This window comes from Mustelus asterias, chromosome 8 (genome assembly GCF_964213995.1).
Source record: "Mustelus asterias chromosome 8, sMusAst1.hap1.1, whole genome shotgun sequence".
NCBI classification, from domain to species: domain Eukaryota; kingdom Metazoa; phylum Chordata; class Chondrichthyes; order Carcharhiniformes; family Triakidae; genus Mustelus; species Mustelus asterias.
Window position 1 is genome coordinate 73,930,193 of NC_135808.1, and position 23,509 is coordinate 73,953,701.

Genomic DNA, 23,509 nt, shown 5'->3' on the forward strand with positions numbered 1-23,509 from the left:
AGGTGAATAGAACAGCTTGGTGCAAAATGTGAAATCTGTAACGAATATTGGAGGATGTCACCACATCCTGATATAAACCTTCCATTGGCATGAAACTTTAACAAGCATGCAACTAAAAGTATGGGGACAAAACAGAAATGTTTTCATCCTACATTTTGTAGATCAGGCGACCAGATTTGGTCTTTTTACAATAATACTTGGCACGGATTGTTAAAGATTAAGTCATGGAGAAATATTCCTGAGGAACAGAACTATCGTATCCAAAGGACATTGCTTAGAGTGTGTACTCCGATACCACATATTTCAGAGGGGTCTAATGAATGGAGGGATGCAACAGTTGTGGGACGTGTAGAAAAAACTGCTGACGGGTTTGAATATTGACTAAGCATTTAGGATGATGGCCAAGAAGCAAGACTGGACTGGCAGAGTGGGTGGAAACTTAGAGAGTAAGAAAATACAGTTTGGATCTGAAATTGACTGTTGTGTCAAAAATTGATCGCATACCAAAAAATACCCTTACATTGCTCGTTAAGGTGATCTTGCAATAGTGGTCCTGACAGATTTAAAAGTGCATGAAGAGAATGTAACTTGAATAGATTAGACAATGAAATCATGACCATGAAATTTTGATGGATGCCAATAAACTTGAGGGTAAATTAGTAAGAGAGACAAAACAAAAGGGAATGATCTAGTTGGATAAAATTTGGCACTTATCCTGAGGTACCAGATAAGGGCAATCCGCTTTGCCACGTAGGTGGATTTGTGCTAAGAAAGTCCTTCTAGATGGACTTCTAGATAAAATGAGACCTAATTGTTAGTAGTTTCAGAAAATGTGTTGTTGGTAGGATTAGAGTGGAACTTAAGAAATTGGAATTCAGGTTTATGGACCTTTTAAACATAGTAGTTTAGATATTAAGCAGACTAGGTTTGGAATAACATTAAACGAACAATCCTAATGGGAGAGGATTACTCCTTTCCTGTTGATTGTACTAGGTAACCATAAAAAGATAATGTCATATCTGAAGAAGAGGCAGAGTAATTGCAAAACGTGATTGGTCAGTTGAACCAGCTGGGCACTCAGGCTAGACCAGATGGTCATTCAAATATCTTATGGTCTTATCTTGATTTCTCGAGGAATTAAGGGCTATGGGGAGAGAGCGGGTAAATGGAGTTGAAATCAACCATGATTGAATGGTGGAGTGGACTCGATGGGCCGAATGGCCTTACTTCCGCTCCTATGTCTTATGGTCTTATGGTCTTATGGGTTTACGTATTCTGGTGAAGCACCTTAAAGTAGATATTGTTTTAAGGGCAAATAAATCATGAAAAAATAAGCCTGCAGTAATGGATACTTAAATTCCCACCCTTGGGAGACCCAAAGAACATGAAACTAATCATTTTTCGCAATGTTTCAGCTGCTAATTTCCGAATGGGTGCTCTTGTGTCCCTGGTTTTATTATATTTCTGATGGGTAAAAATAGGGGATGCTGTCCTTTAGTTTGGGAAGCTGAGAAAATAACAAAAGATTGTTAAAAGTACTTTGGCTGCTGAAACACTGATTCTTGTGGAAGCAGCAGATATGGGACGCTATATGTCAAATATTTTAATTGAGATTTGACGCAAGTGGCATAATTGAATGGCAGGTAGATAATCGTTCATTGTGGGATGAAATGCAGGTTATGATAAGTGTGGGTGAGAAATGTTAATGGATTAATCTTGCTGATTTGGAAAGAAATCTTGGAGAGAAAATAAAAATCTGAAATGAATTGACTAGGTTCTGATAAAGCTGGTGTTATATGGGATCTGTTGTTGGTTTTAAACCGTTACCATTACTACAGTAGCTGATTGACTTGTCCGTGGGTAAGATCATTGTTTTAATGTTTCAACCTTTTGTGGTGGTGTGTCAGGAATTATTTGGTGCCAATTCAGAATCACGTTCTAAGGGTGGTATTTAATGGAGGTGGAACCCCGACTCACCTCTTTTCAAGAAGATCCATCAAATTCAGTGTCAATCAGGCACTGAACTGGGTAGCGGCAGGCATTCCCTGGGCTCAAGGACCCTGAGAGTGGAAGCCCCACATGCCAAGAGATGCAGCCAATCAGAGACCAGCAGCTTTTCATTGCTCGGAAGTGCCACTGGGGATGCAGTAGTGGGTGTCTCTCAGTGAACCCCGTCCCTTCCCAATGCTGGGTCCCGTGATTGAATGAGGGACCACCCCAGCCCCTGGAAGCTCGCAGTTGGGACCCTATCTGTTGCTGGGTGAATACCAGCAGTGGCAGGGAGAGGCCCTTAATCGGGTAGTAATTGCCCACTGACTCGATTGACAGGGGGGTAGGAAAGCCATCAAGGAGCCAACCCACCTAAACTTAATCAGGACAGTGGTAGGAAGGCCGCGCTCTGCCTGGTTAAATGCCATTTTCACCACCCAAGGCACCCCTGTGGGCGGGCATTAAAGTCTGCCTGACCCGTTCCTACTTTACAGCATGTTAGTTGTTCTTACTGAAAGTCATAATTCAACTGACAAATCAAATTTCACACTTAGTCTCATCTTTAGATATAAAATATTATTTTTGAGATCACCTGGTTATAATTGACAAGTAGGCCCATCGAGTCAGCACCGACAACAATCCCACCCAGCCACTATCCCTATAACCCCACGTATTTACCCTGCTAATCGCCCTGACACTAAGAGTCAATTTAGCACGGCCAATCAACCTAACCTGCACATCTTGGACTGGGAGGAAACTGGAGCACTCCACATAGTCACCCATGGCTGGAATTGAACCCGGATCCTTGACGCCGTGAAGCCATGGTGTGGAGATGCCGGCGTTGGACTAGGGTAAGCACAGTAAGAAGTTTCACAACACCAAGCTAAAGTCCAACAGGTTTATTTGGTAGCACAAGCTTTCGGAGTGTCGCTCCTTCTTCAGGTGAATGGGAGTTGTGTTCACAAACAGGGCATATATGGACACAAACTCAATTTACAAGATAATGGTTGGAATGCGAGCATTTACGGTAATCAAGTCTTTACAGGTGCAGACAGTATGAGTGGAGAGAGGGTCAAGCACAGATTAAAGAGTTGTGAATTGTCTCCAGCAGGAGTGTTCTCTTCCTGTCAGGGAACAGTTCAGCAGTCACGGGCATTCAGCCTCTGATCTCCAGGTAAGCATTCTCCAAGGCGGCCTTCACGACACACGACAACGCTAAATCACCGAGCAAAAACTGATAGCCAAGTTCCCGCACACATGAAGACAGCCTCAACCGGGATCTTGGGTTGATGTCACACTATCTGTAATCCCCAAGACTTGGCTGGGCTTACAAAATCTCACTAACTGTCCTGGCTGGAGACAGTTCACACCTCTTTAACCTGTGCTTGACCCTCTCTCCATTCACATTGTCTACCTGTAAAGACTTGATTACCTGTAAAGACTCGCATTCCAACCATTATCTTGTAAATTGAGTTTGTGTCAATGTATGCCCTGTTTGTGAACACAACTCTTCACTCACCTGAAGAAGGAGCGACACTCCAAAAGCTCGTGCTACCAAATAAACCTGTTGGACTTTAACCTGGTGTTGTGAGACTTCTTGCTGTGAAGCAGCAGTGCTGACCATTGTGCTACCGTGCTGACCAGGGTTAATAGATTTTCCTTCCTTCAAAGACATCTAATTTTGTGACCAGGTTGGATTTGGAGAAGTCCAGTTATGCCTTTGACACCTATTCATAATTCTGTCACTTGTAAAAATATTTACCTGGAATAATGAAACAATTTCATGTTTTTGATGATCCTTATTAAAGAGGAAGCTCCACAAGTCCCGGGGGGAATGAATAAATATGCCACAACGTACATAATTGTACCTGTTTCCTGCTGGACTCTGCCAAACTGGCGAGATGTTATTTCAGTTTTTAACTGTATGCATTGTTTTGTCTGACGTCACGTTATACTGACAGAAAGAATGGGTAATCCATCATGTTAGTGCAGAATGGAATCCTGTGCTTCCTGGTTACTCCATGTAGCTTTTGTGGATATTTCCTTTGAGTACGAACTGCCCTCAAACAAATTACTCACAAACAGTTTTAATGGTTAATTTTGTCCTATTTGTATTATGTCAACTTGAATTTGACACAATGTTCTTTCCAGTCAGTTGTCGCTGGGTGTGGCTAATTTAATCGAAAGTACAGTTGTCCTGATTTGTTCCACAAATCGGCTGAGTTTGTGTAATCTGAAGTTAATCAATCACATTGCACATGACTGACAAAGCAAAGCAGCTGGTAACTTCATCATACTGTGAGATTTAGGGCAGAATCTTGTCTCCTTTGCATGTCTTTCACCCTTTAGACAGGACCTGCAATGTGCAACGGTATTTAGAAAGGAAGCCTGCCATTTCTTGGCCTTTTCTCTGGCCTTAATAATTTGGTCTCTTCCCAATTAAGGCTTTTCAGAGGTCAAAATCTGCTCATAAATTCCCAACAGTTGGGAAGTCGCTGCCAATCTATAGAAAATTCTCCCGGCAGTCAACCTGTGATTGACCTCAAGATGTGCTTTCTTAAATAACTTGCACAGTGATGACAGGTTGGGGGAATGGAGTTCAGTGTTTCAGACCCATGAATGCAGCACAATCAGAGGTCAAGCTAGTAATCTTAAGAAGTAGGAGCAGCAGTAGATCATTTTGCCCCTTAGGATTTTTGTGCCATTCAATAACATCACAGCTGATCTGATTGTGGCCTTGATGCTACTTCTGTACCTGCCCCCCATAACCATTGAAGTCTTAATGCAGGTTAACAAAGCTAAAAATAAGTTATGGAAATTTTACTAATGCAAAGACTTTAGCTGGAGTTCCCCTTTCAGTTCAGTAGGAAGCGACAGCTCAACCTTTCAGCATTGAGTTGATATATTAATTTTACAGTGCATTTTGATCAATGGACACGTTTTAGAAATGCATTGAATGAATAAATAATGTGTTCTCCATATTCCCATTAGGTTATTTGCAGAGTTTCCAAAGCCCATGGTCATTTTTGAACTTAGTGTTTTGGCACTGTTGAGACCAGTTTAATGTCCTTTGATTGATTTCCCTCCTTCGCCCTCGGAGGGAGGGAGAGCAGGCTGCTGAGATATACAATCATTGCTTTTTAACATTTTTTCATGGGTGGTGAGCATCGCTGGCTGGGCCAGCATTTCTATTGCCTGTCCCTAATTACCGTTCAGAAACCTTCTTGAACTGCTTCACTTCATCATGTAGATATCCCCACATTGCCATTAGGGAGGCAACTTCAGGATTTTGATCCAGCAACAGTGAAGGAATGGCAGCATATTTCCAAGTCGGGATAGTGTTTGAGTTGGAGAGGAACTTGCAGGTGATGGTGTTCTCATGCATTTGCTGTCCTTGTCTTTCTAGAGGTAGAGGTCATGGTTTTGGAAGGTACTGTCGAAAGAGCCTTGGGGAGTTGCTGCAGTGCATCCTGTAGATTGTACACACCACTGTCGCTGTGTGTCTGTGATGGCCGGAGTGGATTTAGAGGAGTCAAGCAGGCTTTGTCCTGGACGGTGTTGGATCTGCACTCACACATTTAGATGGAGAGTATTCCTTCACACTTCTGACTTGTGCTTTGTAGATGGTGGACAGGCTTTGGGAAGTCAGGAGGTGAATTACTCTCCACAGAATTCCCAGCCTCTGACCTACTTTTGCAGCCACAGTATTTGTATGGCTGGTCCAATTCTGTTTCTGGTCAATTGTAACCCCAGGATGTTCATAGTGGCAGATTCAGTGATGGTAACGCCATTGAATGTCAAGGGGAGATGGTTAAATTCTCTCTTGTTGGAGATGATCACTGTTTGGCACTTGTGTGGCATGAATGTTACTTGTCACTTATCAGCCCAAGCTTAAATGTTGTCCAAGTCTTGCTGCATTTGGACATGGATTGCTTCAGTATCTGAGGAGTCACAAATGGTGTTGAACATTATACAATCAGTGAATATCCCCACTCTGACCATATGATGGAGGGAAGGTCGCTGATGAAGTGGCTGAAGATGGTTGGGCCTAAGACACTACCTGAGGAACTCCTGCAGTGATGTCTTGGGATGTAAATGACTGACCACTGACAAACACAACCATCTTCCTCTGCGCCAGGTAAGACTCCAACCAGTGGAGAGATTTCCCCATAATTTCCATTGACTCCAGTTTTGTTTGGGCTCCTTAATGCCACACTTGGTCAAATGTTGTCTTGCTGTTGAGGGTAATTACTCTCTCCTCACTTCTTGAGTTCTTTTGTATATGTTTGGATTAAGGCTGTAATGTGGTCAGAAGCTGAGTGGCCCTGGCAGAACCCAAACTTGAATGTCAGTGAGCAGGTTATTGCTGGGCAAGTGCTGCTTGATAGCACTGTTGAAGACCCCTTCCATCACTTTGCCAAATGCAGGCAATTGGGACTAGCTTAGTGGTTAAAAACTGGGCAGCATGGACAAGTTGGGCCGAAGGACCTGTTTCCATGCTGTAAACCTCTATGACTATGACTCTATGATTCTATGATTGATCAAGAGTAGACTGATAGGATGGTAATTGGTCAGGTTGGATTTGCCTTGCTTTTTGTGGACAGGACAAAAGGGCAGTTTTCCACATTGCCAGGTAGATGCCAATGTTGCATAGCACTGGAACAGCTTGGCTAAGGGTGCATTGATTTCTGGAGCACATGTCGTCAGTACTATGCTGGAATGTTGCAAAGCCCCATAGCCATTGCAGTATCCAGTGCCTTCAACCATTTCTTGATATCATGTGGAGTGAATTGAATTGGCTGAAGACGGGCAGCAGTGATGCAGGGGACCTCCGGCGAGGGCCGAGACGGATCATGCACTTGACACTTACGGCTGAAGATTATTGTCTTGCCTTTTGCACTGATGTGCTGGGCTCTTATTGAGGATGGGGACATTTGTGGAATAATCTCCTCCAATTGATTGATCAGCTGTCCACTGCCATTCAAGATCAGATGAGGCAGAACTGCAGAGTGTAGATCGGATCCAAAGATTGTGGATTCGCTTAGTTCTGTCTATCACATGCTGCTTCCACTGATTGGCACACAAGCAGCCCTGTGTTGTAGCTTCACTGGGTTAACACCTAATTTTTAAGTATGCCCTCTTGTACTCTTCATAGAATGAGGGTTGATCCTTTTGCTTGTGAGTAATGTTAGAGTGGGGAAAATGCCAGGCCATGAGGATGCAGCTTGTGGTTGTATACTATTCCGCTGCTGATGACCCACAGCACCTCGTAGATGTCTTCAGCTGCTAGATTTATGGTAATACCATGGAATTTTAGGGGGTGAGATTTTTCTTTGGTTAAAAATTTGGAGAAATACCAGTTTTTCTCTGAATTAACTAACTGCTTTCGACTCGCATTTTAAATAGATTTAATGAGTAGGTCATTAAATTTGAAGACAATTATACATTCTTGTGCTTTTCTTTACAAGTGAAGTTCCTGGACATTTATGCAAGCTTCAAAATTGTAATTTTTCCACACCTGAATCACACAGTTTGGCAGGGAGCAATGTCACCTGTGCAATATTATCACCCTTTTATTCAACAGCCTTTTATCATATTCCGATACAAATGCCATCCAACAGTTTTTTTTAAAAAGACATTTGGAAAAGTCCAAAGCTGGGATCTGATGGGAAATGTAGCCATACTAAAATATACAGTGTTTTTTTCGAGTTTTTTTTAAAACATGATTCCAAAATGACTCATTTCACTTTTGTCATGTTTGGTTTAGTTGGATTGTGCCTTTATACGTTGAGCCTTCAAAGGAGCTCTGCCAGTCAGAGAAAAATTGACATGGCTGAAGTTTGATTTTTGAAATCTGGAGGTTACTTATTGTAACCAAGTATTACGTGTGTTTCACATTTTCATTGGTTTCAAGGCAAGATTGCTCAGACTTCAATGACACAGAGCAGTGACATGTTTAGATTTCATTCGTAAAAATCCTTGGACATAATTCCAACATATTTTCCAGTTCTTAAACTTGTCATTTCCTTGCATAGTTCTACTTGTAATAATAGTACATTGAGAAACAGTAATGCTGATGTTATTTTTATGCCTATGAATGAGACGACTGTACTCAGAATAGCAAACTCTTAATATTTATAGACCAGGACTTTGCAATGGCAATGGTGCCAAGACAATTAGTGCTCACTGCCATTACTCCACTGAAACTGACAACAACTTCTAGAGTCCGCACATTCACAGAATAATACAGAAATGCAGAATTTGCTGTCCATGATTCCACACTTCTCTAGAGGATGTGCTCTTGAGGCACCCACAGATTACAATCAATGGGAATTTCCACTTTTAACACTGTTCTCTTTGAAAACATTACCCTTGTTTAATGGAGTGAAACTGGGTTGTCTAATGCACTAACTTTATAATTTTTGCTAAACTTCCTAACTGGCCCTAAAAAGCTAATTTTGTATTTGTGGAATGACAACTTTCTCCATTATGATTTTAAAAATTCCTCCTACTTTTATGTTCAGCTTATATTGATATTTTAGCTTCTGTCCTGACCCAGTCATGATCCTTTATTTTGCTCTCAGAAATTTTACATTAAAGGTGATATTAACCGCTTTTAACTTTCTGATTTGCAGTTTGTGTGCAATGTGCTTGGCTGCTTTACCATGATTGCTGATGTCACTGCTGCTGCAGGGTGAGAATCCCCTTGATTTGGTGCTAGATTGAAACTGCTGTCACGAAAAGGGAAAACCGCACCACAGAGATTATTAGATCTTTGCGGGCAGCTTTCTTTGAAGTCAATGCAGTGCCATTGCTTTGCTGGTAACCTCAAAATCCAGCCCAAAGTTTCACAAACTCTTAAGACATTTGTATCTTTTTCCTAAAATAAAACATTCAAAATTAGGTGAAGGACAATATAGGATTTTGAAGTACTGCATGTGATCTTGACAAATTTGTGATTTTCTTTTTATCTCATCGCTTCAATCCTTTCTCTTTCCTTGATGCTGCTTCCTCTGAAGTCTCCTACCAAATGGTATTGGAAACTGGTTCCTGTAAGTGAATTCAATGACTAGTGACCCATTGTATTTGTGAATAATCAATTTAATTCTCAATATTTTAGTGCTAACCTGTGCTGATTAACATTGTATTTATTTAAACTCTGCTGTGATGTAACATCATTGTCCTGGCATTAACCCTCATAGCCATGGTCCATTTATTTAAAGGTGGACCTGACCAGTTTTCCCTTCACATCTGCATGCCTCCCTTAGCGTAGAATGTTTTGTTTTTTTGAAGAATTGTTTCAGTTTATTTGAGAAATTATCTAAAATCCGTCAAGTTGATTGACGGTCAATATTGAATGTATGGTAATTAGAGACCATTACGAATAGAAACACAACACTGGTCATAATCCATGATGGTGTTAAATGTCAATAAGACACAGGCAAGATAATTCGAAATTCTGGTACATTATATATGCTGCATGTGCTCAGATTCCACAATGAACTTGGCCCACAGTATCACAGCTTCTGAACATAAGTATCAGATCCAAGCCTAGGCTTGTAGCAGAGGCTGATCCCAAATTGAGCCATTTCTCTGAGGGAGGTAATGTGCAATTTACCAAGAAAATTTCCAATCTCCTCCCAAAACACCTCACAGCTAATTAAGTACTTTAGAAGTGTAATTACTGTTGCAACTTATTTGGAAGTGGCAGCCAATTTTCAGATGACTAGATATCATAAACAACCACATGATGAATGACCGGATTACCTGTTTTAGATATTGTTAGCCATGATTCGGGAGCGGTGGTAGAAGGTGAACTTGGTGTCACTTTTTAAGGGTATTGTACGTTTATATCTTCCCTGGGGGTTCGGACGTTTTAAGCTAGTGTTAGAACTCTGACTGAAACTGGGTGACTCAGGAAAACCTGGAACAGAGCCAGGAATGTTACAGCTGGAACTGTTTCAGTGTTGCTACACTTGCATCGTCTATTTTCTGTCTGTTTATTTTAATGGAAGGAAGACCATGGGTTGGTGAATGGAGAAGCACAAATTCCAGACTCCCTGACTAACTAAGATGCTGTTGCATCACGTGGTATACTTATTAATTGAGCAGTTGATGGACTCATTTACAAGAATTTAAGCAACTTAATTCAGAAATAAATAATTCACAATGAAAGCTTTCAGAATTAAGTCATTCGAGAATTAAATATGACAAATTAGATATCTTCATACATGTTGCCACCCTGTGGATCATTTCATGGGCAAAAACTTTGCAGTGCGCAGAGCCTGTAAAATTCTCCAGCTGGCCATCCCAGTGCCCGTCCTCCCACCGTTGACTGGCCCTCATTTTTAATGCATGCAGGAAAGGCTTCGGACGGCCTGCTCATCCTTGCCCCAATTGAGGCCCTTGCATGTCTACTTAATGACCACTTAAGGGCCGCTTCATGTCCAGACTCAATTTTGAGACTTGTGGGAAGAGGTTAGGGACAGGTAAGGAAGGGGGTCAGGTTGATGGGAAGCTAGGCAGGTCACCCCGCTCAGACCTCGGGCAGAACTGGGGGAGGGCGGTGCGCTGGGTTTGCCTCCTTCACTGGCTCCCTATATACATTGGGCTCCTCCTCAAGATCCCCCCCTTCCCCAAGTTCTTCCCCCACTCTGATAGTTCCATCAAGTGCACCACCTCCTCTTTCCTTCACCCTCCCTCGGGACTCGCCACAAAACCGCCTTCCTGCATACCTCTACTCTTGTGCCCAGGACTTAGAATCTGACGACAGATTATAGCTGCAGAAGTGGCCAGTGCTCCCGACGGTGCTGCTGGGACCAATCAGAGTGACTGGCAGCTCTCTGAGACAGGGCTTCCTCCTCAATGAGTGGCAGAAATTTTGTCTCCAGCCAATTAGTGCTTCTCAGAAACTCTGCCACCTGCAAATTTCTGCCCATTGCATTATTTCCTTTTTAAACTTTTTAGTTTCTTTTATGTTCCTTGTTTTCATGTTGCATTTTTATTTCTTTATAGAAATATGTGGATTTCTTTTGTTAATACTATGAGCAGCTCTATTTCAGGTTTTACAATAATTTATACTGAACAATTTGTAATGGAAACTTTGTGCACAGAAGTGACAAAATGTACATTTTAGGCTGTTTACCAACCAAGCTTATTTTGTGCTACATCTGCTGGAATCTGAGACAGTCAGAGGGATTAATACAATATTCCGTGAGGATTCTAAATCTCCAGAACCTGTAGATTTATTGTTCCGGATATTGAATAATATTCACAATTAAACTCAGAGTTACCACCTGTCAATCAAATATGTATTGGTCTCAGAGTAATCACCAGTTCTTAATACCAAGAGTTGAGTTGCAATGATTTTGTCACATCCAACAAGGGAGATCTTTCCAGTAAAGCTTCCGTACGCAACTTTAGATGTGGGATTCGGCCAGTGTCCTATATAAGATTGGGCTTCCATATAAAGCGTGTCTCAAATCACTTTTTTAGCCTATCTTCAAGTGCACTGTTTTTCTCTTTGAGGAATAGTAGGGGAATTGGTGGCAGGATTCCTGAGCTGATTATCAGCCCGTTACACCATGTTATGAACACTCTTTCTGTGGCCAACACGTCCTGACATTAGACTTGAACCTGGAGCTTCTGGTCCAGAGATAGGGGCACTACTGCTTTCCACAAGACCTCCCATTGAATCTTTTGGAAGAGAGAAAGAGGTGACTCACTTCTTCAGTCTGTCTGAATCATAACACCACTTAAACCATTATAGATGCATTTGCATATGATGGGATACTTTGCGAGCCAAAAGTATTGTTGGGGAGAACTTGTCTAGAAGTAAGGTAATTCATCCCAGCATTTAACTTGCAACATAAACAATCATTAGTTTACAGGCCAGTACCACTTTTACCCCATTCATGTCTAGTCTCAAGAAAGCAGGGATATAATAACCCATTCTCCCCAGTTTATGTTTGTTCGGAGACAAATTGGGTAATTGCACTGTTTTTTTCCCCAAGCATTTGATGCTCAGAGCTGACTCCTTGTGTTAAGCAATGTAGTCCAGGGAGAAGTAATCAAATGGCAGCTCTCCAGAGTCACATAAATGTGAGTCCCTGGCAGACACAGAGTTCTGGAGATCCCACTAATTTTATTTCAGTATGCACGAATGTCATTCCCATAAGGAAAAAGAATTACACGACCCCACTCTCCTTACTCGATTGTACTTTGATGGACTGTTGCACGTTTAATAAAAGTGATCCCTACTATCATAGCAGTGAAAAGTTGCCTTTTAACTTATAAATGGCTGCTGTTACAGGCTTGCAAAATGTATAATGATGGTTAAATTCTATTTAGCACTTTGTTAAAATAATTGAGGTATTTTGGAATACTGACATCTGTGTCCTCCACAAATATTTTCAATACTTTCTATTTCAGCTTCACCATGAGTATTCATGTGGTACCCAGGATGCTGATGTCAGTATTTTGATGATTTTTTAAAAACGTTTTTTATGCTGGACAGGTACATGGATAGGAAAGGTTTAGAGGGGTATGGGCCAATTGCAGGAAAATGGACAAGTTTGGTTTAGGAAACCTGGTCAGCATGGATGAGTTGGGCCGAAGGGCCTGTTTTCTTGCTCCGTGACTCTTTTGACTGTTACTACCAGCAGGTGGGTCAATGGAATGTAGACTTGGATATATTTGTTGAAAGCGTTTTTTGAAAAAACACCAAATACCTGCCATTCAAAATCCATAAACAGCTTGGGATCTTAAAAGAGTTTGAATTTTGCTGCATCATTGCAGAATGGAAACATTCTCCGTGTTTTATTAATGCCAAGGGTGTTTCCATGATCAAACCTAAATGCTAAAGGAAGTGAATTTACATTGGCCCAGTGCCAGATCACTGAAAAATAGTGATGTTATGTGAGCACAGTTTTATTATTTTAGAGAAGAGGATTTAAGTTTTTTTTAACTGTCTGCTATTCCTTCTACAAATATATTTATTTGTCTAACTGCCTCTGTTATTTGGTGATAGGCCCGTTACAGGAAAGATCAAATGCTACCCAAACAGCTGCCCTGCATCTCATCAGTAGAAAATCTGTTGAAGGACACCACAGATGGTTGTGCATTAGCTGCATTGATCCATTTTTATTGTCCCGATATTATCCGAATGGAAGGTGAGTCTCCAATTTTCAGAAAGGATCCAGTGTCCCAAGAATGTATCCTGTTTTCCTCTAATGCAGTAACTTATGATCCAACATGGAGGGAGCTTGCTTCTTTATCATAGCTCAACTGTTTTGGTCTGGATGCTTGACATGAAGTATCATCATTGGCCACAGGAGTGCCAAGCTAGCGAAAGATCCTGATTTGCCTGTTCCTCAGAGATCTAACCTCCTACTCCATGTGCCAAACTCAATTCTATTCTTCAACCACAATGCACATTCAGATCTTTGTTTCATGGTGTAGGCAGAACCACCTCTGCTTAAGGCAGCATCATAACATTTAAGGTCTCTGGTAAATGACTGCTAAAGGGCCTGTGTAACCATGGAGAACTGATTAAAGTACATGGCAACAGTTAACAGTTCTGCTTTCTTTCGAGTTCTGCAACTGATCTTCTGGCAGAATCATAACCCAAAGGATTTCAGAACCTGTATGTTTAAGAACTTTTCAGCTACCAGCATTGAAATTTAAAATTTCTTACCCTGTACCCTCCTATTTCTTTCTAAAAAAGTGTTTAATATCCCACCCCCCTTCCTCTGTATTTATTCTCCAGCACAAACATCTGTCATATTGATGAGCACAGCAAAGGAAATTTTCCTCTTTATGCTATTTTTAAACTATTATGTAGAGCACATTTCTAATTCTACTACACATACGACACAAAGGATTTCTTCCCATTAATTCATTATATTGAGAAACTACAATGTGCCCAAAATGATGTGGCCCTTGTCTCATTAAATGGTGCTCACGATTGTGCAATACGATACAGCAGGGAAAAACTCTGTGTTGAACTTCTGCCCATAAAAGTCTCTGCTGCTGATGGCCAACATGTAGCTAGTTTGGTGCATTGGCCATGCTAAATTCTCCTTCAGTGCACCTGAATAGGCGCCAGAGTATAGCGACTAGGGGATTTTCACAGTAACTGCATTGAAGTGTTAATATAAGCCTACTTGTGTCACTAATAAATAAACTTAACTTTAAGTATGGGTATTGAATTTAGAAGTTCTGACTTTAATTCAGACAGATGGTTGCTCAAACTTAACTAGACTATTAAGGATCCTTGGAAATATCATTGCCGAAAGTGGCTGATGGAAAGTCTCATTGATGCTTAATCATTGTAAATGTTTAATTCTTCAGATATCTGCTTGAAAGAGACCATGTCATTGGCTGATGGCCTATATAATCTGCAATTGATTCAGGACTTCTGTGAAGGATATCTGAACCAGTGCTGCCATTTTCTACTCGAAGACATGCTCTACGCTTCTTCATCAATCAAGGTAAAACTGACATGAACTTGCTACACCTAGTGTGCTTTATCTCTGTGTTTTGAATTCTTGATTTTTTTCCATTGCACTCACTAATTGTATTATTGGCTGTCGTATGATACTTTAAAAGTCGAGTTTAGTTCAAGGACAATGAATTGTCCACGGCGCCGAAAACAGCCTTGTTAATGCAGAGCTGTCAAATACATGACTGAACCTAATATAGAGCAATGGATCCCATGCAACCCATCTGACTTTGTAAAATCAGTAACCAAGACAGAAACTGAAGGATCCAGATTTGCCACTTGTGCAGTTTACAGCATGATTGTAACACTGATGTGTTGCATTACAAATGTGCCATTTTGAGTCTACTTGCTCACTAGCTGCTTCATTTCATTATAATGTTAGCAAATTGACCAATTTAGCTTGTGGCATTGCATAACGGGGAAGCTCTAAATTCACCTGTTTCACTCTGGAGCGTAAGTCAATCACCGTGGTCTTAGAGTAGAAATCACGCCGGGCCTGGCTTCTGGGGCTCTTTGGATGTTCTTCATTTCCTCGGGCCTATTGCAGTACCAACAGTGGCCACCACTCCCAGTGACACTGCTGGTACTGGAATGCTACACACCTCTGATTGGCTGACAGCTCTCAGAGGCAGGAAATCTGCAGTGTCCAGGAACCCTAATGCTGACCAGCCATGTACCTGATTGGCATTTTAATGACATTGGTATGTCTGGGAATAGCCATGCTGATGTTGCCACTGGCTGTCTAGCCAGTGGACAGTTCAACCACTGTGCCCACCTGGGTTTTGAGGTATGAAATTGCAATTAATGAATTTAGGTCAAATTCACCTGGGATCATTGGATACGCCTTTCATGTACTGACTTACTGTATTAGGGGCGTCACGGTGGCACAGTGGGGCGGCACAGTGGTGAGCACTGCTGCCTCACAGCACCAGAAACCCAGGTTCGATTCCTGGCTTGGGCCTCTGTGCGGAGTCTGCACATTCTCCCCGTGTCTGCGTGGGTTTCCTCTGGGTGCTCTGGTTTCCTCCCACAGTTCGAAAGAGTGCTGGTTAGGGTACATTGGCCATGATAAATTCTCCCTCAGTGTACCTGAACAGGTGCCGGAGTGTGGCAACTAGGGGATTTTCACAGTAACTTCATTGCAGTGTTAATGTTAGCCGACTTGTGACACTAATAAATAAACTTTAAACTAGTTGGTCTTTTTCCGTCCTCCTTCATTTTTGTGAGTTCGTACCTCCGTGAAGAATGGAACTTAAGGGATTATTGAAGCATTTTTCCAATCAATGACTTCCACCTCATGCACTACAGTGACAAAATGAGCCTTAATATTGCTGCAGTTTTTTAATGATCTGTTGTTGCAGTACTTGGGTTAGACCACTGCGTGATGCTACTCAACAATTGACATCTGCATCCCCCTCATGAAATTTGTCTGCAATCTCAAGCAGCAAAGTGTGAAATAGAAATAGTGGTGAGAAATGAAAGGAAATGCATCTTAAAATATGCATTTGTGATCAAGAAAAGAAATATGGAGATATGTAACATTTCAGTGACTCAGATAGACGGAAGAAAAGTATTGTTGGTATTGTGTGTGAAAAGATGATTAGCCCTGAAATGCGCTCACCAAATTTGGAATGAAATTGCAATTCAGCAATCTCATAGACAATAGCTAGAGCAGTTTAATGACTTGTGAAGAAAACACATAAGCTTGTCATTTGAAGTGTGAACGTCTATTATTACAGACCCTACTTTTCATTCAGGAGATCGAAGCAGATTAATTCTGGTGCAGCCTCGGTGAGCCTTGCCAGATTCTTATGTCTCTGTTTGGTTGTGAAGTTTGGGTGGCTTTTAAGTTGTTGTATGTATCTGTGAATGTACACACATTGACAGTGGAAATTAGCATTGACTGGTAGCAAGTATTTGTAAATGTCTCCATAAGTAGGCAAGACTAGGATCCGAGCGCACAGACTCAGAATAAAGGGACGACTGTTTAAAACTGAAATGAGGAGGAATTTCTTCAGCCAGAGGGTAGCGAGCTATGGAATTGATTGCCACAGAAGGCTGTGGACGCCAATTCATTGAGTATATTTAAGACAGAGATAGATAGGTTCTTGATTGGGAAGGGGATCAAAGGTTACGGGGAAAAGGCAGGAGATTGGGGTTGAGAAACTTATCAGCCATGATTGAATGGCAGAGCAGACTCGATGGGCCGAATGGTTTGATTCTGTTCTTATATCTTATGGTCTAAATATGGGAGTTAGGGAGTGAGAAACTATGGTACTGATATTTTTGTTAACTGGATGGAGATGGTGATTTCTTTTAGTGTCAGGTGCCTTGTTTTGATGTAAAAATCTACATCTTTGATTCCTATTCAGTGAAAGAAATTGAAAATGTTACTTATCATTTCTGTCTATAAACTGTTGTGGCAGTAACAGGGTTCAGCAGAGACTTGGGTACAGTACACTAATTTTATTCAAGTGTATACACAAGGAGAGCACCAGTTTCCAAGGCAGCAACAGGAACTGTGACAAAGTGCATTCCACACTATACAGATATACACAGGAGGGCGTGCTCTTAGTCATGTCACAGGCTTTCTGCATGACAGTGTACATTCTGTGCAACCACAAATATTTACCACCTTCAAATACACTTGCCCTAGGAACGTTTTTTTTCATCACGATGTTTGACTGTATCTGCCGTATTATTTAGGATCAAGATACTGTATCTCTATACTAAATTACTGTCATTCCAAGCTGTCCTTGACCAAACCAAGTTTCATTCCACTGTAACAAAACGATAAAACCACCATTGCTGCCTGGAAGATAAAAGAGAAATTAAAATTACGTTTTGAGACGGAATGACTATTTCCTCTGGCAGCGGAATTACTAGCAATAGAGAACCAGAAAGGGTACAGGGAGAGGCAGTGGGGAATTTATTTTAAGGCGGAGTTTTAGGTTTAGCTTGAGCTGGTTTTGGAGACATTGCATCCTATTAAGAGAATAATAGATAAGCATCTGGAACAGTGGAAGTTAGAGGGCCATGGAAAGAACAGGACTATGCAATGAGTTTTAATTATTTGAGAAAGGAACCAGTACAGACATGGGCCAAAATGGTCTCCTCTGGCTCTATAGAAGAGTTAATGTTATTTCATTTCTATGGACAATTGTAGAAAGGGGCTAGTGATTCCAAATGATTAGAATGCAAGAAGGAGCTTTTCAGTTTATAATACTGATTTTATTTTAAATGGTGAAGTGGAATTTCTTTGCTGGTATTTGTAATTTTAAGCAAAAGGTAAAGATAATCACCATCTTCATGACAATAATAAAGGTCATAAAACGGGTATTGAAGAGGAAGATTATCGGCCCATTTCTCTCATCTTTCAGAATGTAAAATATCTCTCTGCCCTGCAACCATCCTGGGATGGATTGTACGATCACATTGAATGTATTTTACTATGATAATTTTACTGTCACATTAATTTCCCCTCCGCCACTCTACCTGGAAGGCTATTCCATGTGTTGATCATCTTTGTGTGAAGAAAAATTGCTGACACCAGTTCTCAGTTTATTGTTTACATTTGCTTGAACTTTTACTTTCACGGTCATGATTTAGATTAGTATTCTTAATTTACCATTTCCAGACTATTTATCTTGCATACCTTCTACTTTGAGCATCGCAATGGTTTGGATTCTTTCCTGGCTTGGAAAATTATTTCAAAAGATTACTGAATGAAGATATTTAAAGTCATTGTATTTAAACCAGCCTCCAGTTTTACAATAATTTGGGACGGTAATATGAGTCCTGCATCTCTCAAACTGCAGCTCTCAATCTGGTTTAGTAGAGCACTGCATTCCTATGTTAGGGTTCCACTGGTGTTGTCTGTTTTCAAACTGGGAGGGAACATTCGCTCCAGTCATAAATACCAATATCATGTATGCACACATGAAGATTTCTTCTGGGCAGTGGTTTGCTGATTCTGGGATGTCCATTGAAGTAAATTGCTGCACCTCAATTCGCCAATTTTAGTTCTTCTCAACCCCTGTGCCACCCCGATTCTTCTTTAAGGGTCTCCTCTTGTCTATCCATTCTACTTCCTAACTTGACACTAAATCACTTTACCATTTGCAAATTCAGCCTTGATCAGTCTGTTGACATTGTGGACCTGATCAGAACTTGAGCCATTGTAAGTGACCCTTTTCCCTCATTGAAGTTTCCCCACTTGGCTACATGTTCCACTAAATAACCTGGCCCCAATCATCCCATTCTCAACCTGTTCCCTTTCTTTGGTACTGTCACTGAGCACTTGATTCTTTCCCATCTTCTCCTCCTTGTACTGACAACTCCACTGTCCAAATATGTTTCCTCCTCTAAATTTCTTGACTGAGCAACTCCTCATCTTTCATAATTTCAGTTTTCACCTAAATTGCCCTAGTGCACTCTCCTCTGATTTTAAGCACTTGTAACCATTTTAACTTGATGATGTGGATAAACTCCCCGACCCCTACACAAAGCCTTGTCATCTGAGATTTTGTTCACTTCAAGTTATTGACAATTTTTTTAATGTATCTCCTTATCTGCTTCCAACCCCTTGACCATTATCTTTCATCCCTAAAGAAACTATCCCAGTTCCTTCTCAAACACGCTTCCAAATTCCTCCCTACCTGCCAGAGAAAGATCACGACTCTAACTCCTTTGATATCCTCATTCTCCTCCCTCTGTTTCATGCCTCCCTACCAGCAGTGGGAAGCCAGAAGACAGTTTCCATCATTGAACACTTGGATCTTGAGGGTCACAGTGTGAATGCACCTGGCAAATCAGATACTAATGTTTATTCAGTGCCAGATCTGTTTTGACAGCCTTTAAAAAACACTGCACCACCTCCTCAGTTAAATTAATCCATATATTTTATTGAGACTACCCACACCGCCTTTCTACTCCACCCCAACCCACATTGATAGGGTTGACGTTAATTTTAAAAATTCAAACTGTTACAAATGACTTTTGATTAAATACATCAGCAAAACAAACTGAGAAAAACAATAAAACAGCAACAAGTAACAGACCTGCACCCTCACGTCCATGTACAAGTGTCACTGTGACAAGGTCTGAGCAAAAGGAGGTGGTGGATTCTGCAGGAGTTGGAACCCTACTCCCTCCTTCATCGCTTTTCATGGAGACAAGAGTCAAGGTGCCTGTCATGCTCTTTAACCATTGTTCACCTCACTTTGACTTTGAAGTCCTCTTCCAAACCACTTACAGCCTGGGGCTGTTGTCCTGCCCTTTGGGGAAACATCCACCGCAACTGACTCCCTCAGCGCCCCAACAGGTTGGACTGGAATCACATTTAGTCTCACCAGCCCTGTAGCTTGGCAGCAGCCAGTGAGCGGTCAGTCATGCGTCTCATGCACCAACTCAGAGTGCTCAGAAGATAATGAGGTGGTGAGCTGAGGTTAGTTGTGGTCAAGCATCCCACCCACATCATCATGCTCTGGTACCGTGTGGGGACAAGAGTGATGCTGTCCACTTCACCAGCTCTCTCATTTTTAGTTTTTAGGTGTCCAGATCACCAACAACCTGTCCTGGTCCCCACCCCCATGCTGACACTATAGTTAAGAAAACCCACCACACCTCTACTTTCTCAGAAGACTAAGGAAATTTGGCATGCCAGCTATGACTCTCACCAACGTTTACAGATGCACCATAGAAAGCATTCTTTCTGGTTGTATCACAGCTTGGTATGGCTCCTGCTCTGCCCAAGACCACAAAAAAACGACAAAAGGTCATGAATGTAGCCCAATCCATCACACAAAACAGCCTCCCATTCATTGACTCTGTCTACACTTCCCGCTACTTCGGAAAAACAGCCAGCATAATTAAGGGCCCCACACACCCCGGACATTCTCTCTTCCACCTTCTTCCTTCAGGAAAAAGATACAAAAGTCTGAGGTCACGTGCCAATCGACTCAAGAACAACAACTTCCTTGCTGCCATCAGACTTTTGAATGGAGCTACCTTGCATTAAGTTGATCTTTCTCTACATCCTAGCTATAACTGTAATACTATATTCTGCACTCTCTCATTTCCTTCTCTATGAACGGTATGCTTTGTCTGTATAGCGCGCAAGAAAAAATACTTTTCGTTGTATACTAATACATGTGACAATAAATCAAATTGAGGACGCACACCAACATTTTCTTTGAGCTACATGAGTGTGCAGCCACATAACAATCCAGAATTTATCACGCAGGGGACAAGCAATGGCCTTTTTAACACGCCTGCATGCACAGCCATCTTAAAGGGACCGCACAGTGCAACAAACAGGCCATGCATAGCAAAGGGAAATTAGAAGGAACAATGATAAAATCTTTCCTCTTCCTCAGGATGTTACCCCGCCCCCCCACCCCCAACCCCATTGTTCCTCCTGCTCACTATTATCTTAACATTCCGCATCCACTGAGACACTGCACCCTGTAACTTGTGTGTCCAAAAGCAACTGTCCACATGTGAAAAGGAAAAACAAAATGTTAATGGCAAAGGTCTTCATCTGACACATCACATATGTTTATGCTGGGCATGTACATAACTTATCACATCTTCCAGCCAACAAACATGTTTTAAATATGCAGCTAGCCAAAGCAAGAACTTTTCCTCAGTCCAATACCTGTTTGATAACTAAACACTGAACTGGTACTGAAGCCCATCAGTTTATGTTTATGAAGCCCTTTCTTTATGTTCACACATCTCCTTTATAAAAGTGATATTTCTAACAGTCCTCGACCACTCATGGACGTTAAGAGCTGTCTTACTTAATTTGTGTTTGATAGTTGCTGTGAGAGAGACTCGTTGGCTACATTGGAGACGGGGCTAAATTCATTCATTGCAATTTCATACCTCAAATCTACAATGTACAGATAAAACCTTTTGGAAAGATTCCATCAGACTGGAAAATAGCAAATATAACTCCTTTGTTCAAGAAGGGAGGGAGACAAAAAACAGGAAATGACAGGCCAGTTAGCTTGACGTCTATCATGGGGAAGGTGGGGAAGATGTAACATACACTCTAGATAAAGGGAAGCTGTAGATGTACTGGACTCAGATTTCCAGAAGGCATTTGATGAGGTGCCATGTCAAAGGCTATTGCAGAAAATTAAAGCTCATGGTGTAGGGGGTAGCATATTAGCATGGATAGAAGAATAACTGGCTGGAAGAAAACAGAATATGCATAGATGGGTCTTTTTCTACTTGGCAGGCTGTGACAAATGGAATCACACAGGGGTCTTCACTGAGACCTCAACTTTTTACAATTTATATCAATAACTTGGATGAGAGAGCGAAGGCATGGTAGCTAAATTTGCAGATGACACAAAAATATATAGGAAAGTATGTTGTGAAGAGGACATCAGGAGGTTGCAGACGGGTATAGATAAGTTGAGTGTGTGGGCAAAAATATGGAAGATGGAGTATAATGTGGGAAAAATGAAGTTGTTCACTTTGACAGGAACAATAAAAAAAAGTGTTACTTAAAGCACAAATGACTGCACAATTCTGAGGTGCAGAGGGATCTAGGTGTTCTAGTGCATGAGTCACAAAACATTAGTGTGCAGGTACAACAAGTAACTAAGAAGGTTAATGAAATGCTTTATTTCAAGAGGAAGTGAAAATAAGGATGCTATGCTTCATTCATTGAGACCACACCTTGAATATTGTATACTGTTTTGGTCTCCTTATTTAAGGAAGACTATAAAAATGCATGGGAGGTGGATCAGAGAAGGTTTACTGGATTGATAGCTGGGATGACTGGTTTGCCTTACGAGGATAGGTTGGACAGTTTGGGCTTGTTTCCACTGGAGTTCAAAAGAGTGAGGGGTGACTTGATAGAAGCATTTAAAATCCTGAACGGTCTTGACAAGCTGGATGTGGAAAGGATGTTTCCTCTTGTGGGTGAGTCCAGAACTAGGGGGCACTGTTTTAAAATTAGAGGTGTCCCTTTTAGGACAGAGATGAAGATAATTTTTTTCTGACTGTTCTACAGTCTTGGAAAAAGTGGTAATTGGATATCTTTGAGGTGGAGGTAGATTGATCCTTGTTAGATTACCGGGGTAGATGAGAAGGCAGAATTGTAAAGAAACACAATCAAATCACCCGCGATCTTATGGAATGGCGGAAGAGGCTCAGGGGCCAAATAGCTCACTTATATCTCATTTATTTGAAACGATTTTCAAAAGCACTCAGTAAAGACCCACCTCCATTGGCAACTTAATTTTAAGACCAGCTGACTTAACATTGAGCCCCAATCTCCCCGTCATAAACACACTCCTCACTAATTGTTGAATCGGTAAAACACAAGAGGTGCAATTTTCCCAAAATTGCAGTGTGTTGGATCAGTTGAGAGAAACTGTGTGAAACTAATCAACTTCACAGCCGCCTTTTCTCACCTGATTTAGTGGCACTCTGAGTAATTTCAGAATGCTGCCGAGGATCGCACAGCCAAAGGAAGGGGGCGGGCCCTAAACATGTCGGCACAGTCAGGAATCTGAGATCAGAGAGTCATTTCTAAAGGGTATCCCAATCTCAAAGTTAAATTTAAGCCCGCCTCACCCCCCAACCACCACGGACATGGCCAGTCCAGGGGGCACTTTTGAAAACCGGCGCTGGTGTGATGTCATACCACTGGGGGAAGTGGGCGGACATTATGACTTCAAGCCCAGTCATTACATGTAAATGTATTACAATATATGGAAATCAGATTCACGCCTTTACTGGGCATCAGCCTGATTATGTCACACGGAGGCATGGGGAAGACCTCAAACTGAGATCTCGCTGATGCAAATAGCGGCCATAAAGGCATTTGCAGATACAGCGAACAGGGCTGCTAGATTGCGGCCAAGAAATTTTATTTCTTTAATCGGCATATCACATTTTGTGACATTGCTCAAGTTCAATGGCACAGTGCAGTTGGCACTCACTGTGCCACCTCCTTCCAATCTGACATTCTGGCTTTCCATGGTGTCTTACGCTTCT

General features: G+C 41.5%; 1 protein-coding gene across 2 annotated transcripts in view; it reads left to right on the forward strand.

The window, feature by feature from the left end:
• Positions 1-23,509, forward strand: part of camsap2a (calmodulin regulated spectrin-associated protein family, member 2a) — a 153,424-nt gene that overhangs the window by 91,430 nt on the left and 38,485 nt on the right. The window contains exons 5-7 of one of the 2 annotated variants that reach the window (XM_078218186.1): positions 9,009-9,041; positions 13,019-13,160; positions 14,341-14,480. In XM_078218186.1, coding sequence (XP_078074312.1) covers positions 9,009-9,041; positions 13,019-13,160; positions 14,341-14,480 — 315 coding nt within the window. The remainder of the gene's footprint in view (positions 1-9,008; positions 9,042-13,018; positions 13,161-14,340; positions 14,481-23,509) is intronic. The other variant, XM_078218188.1, reaches the window with a different exon arrangement.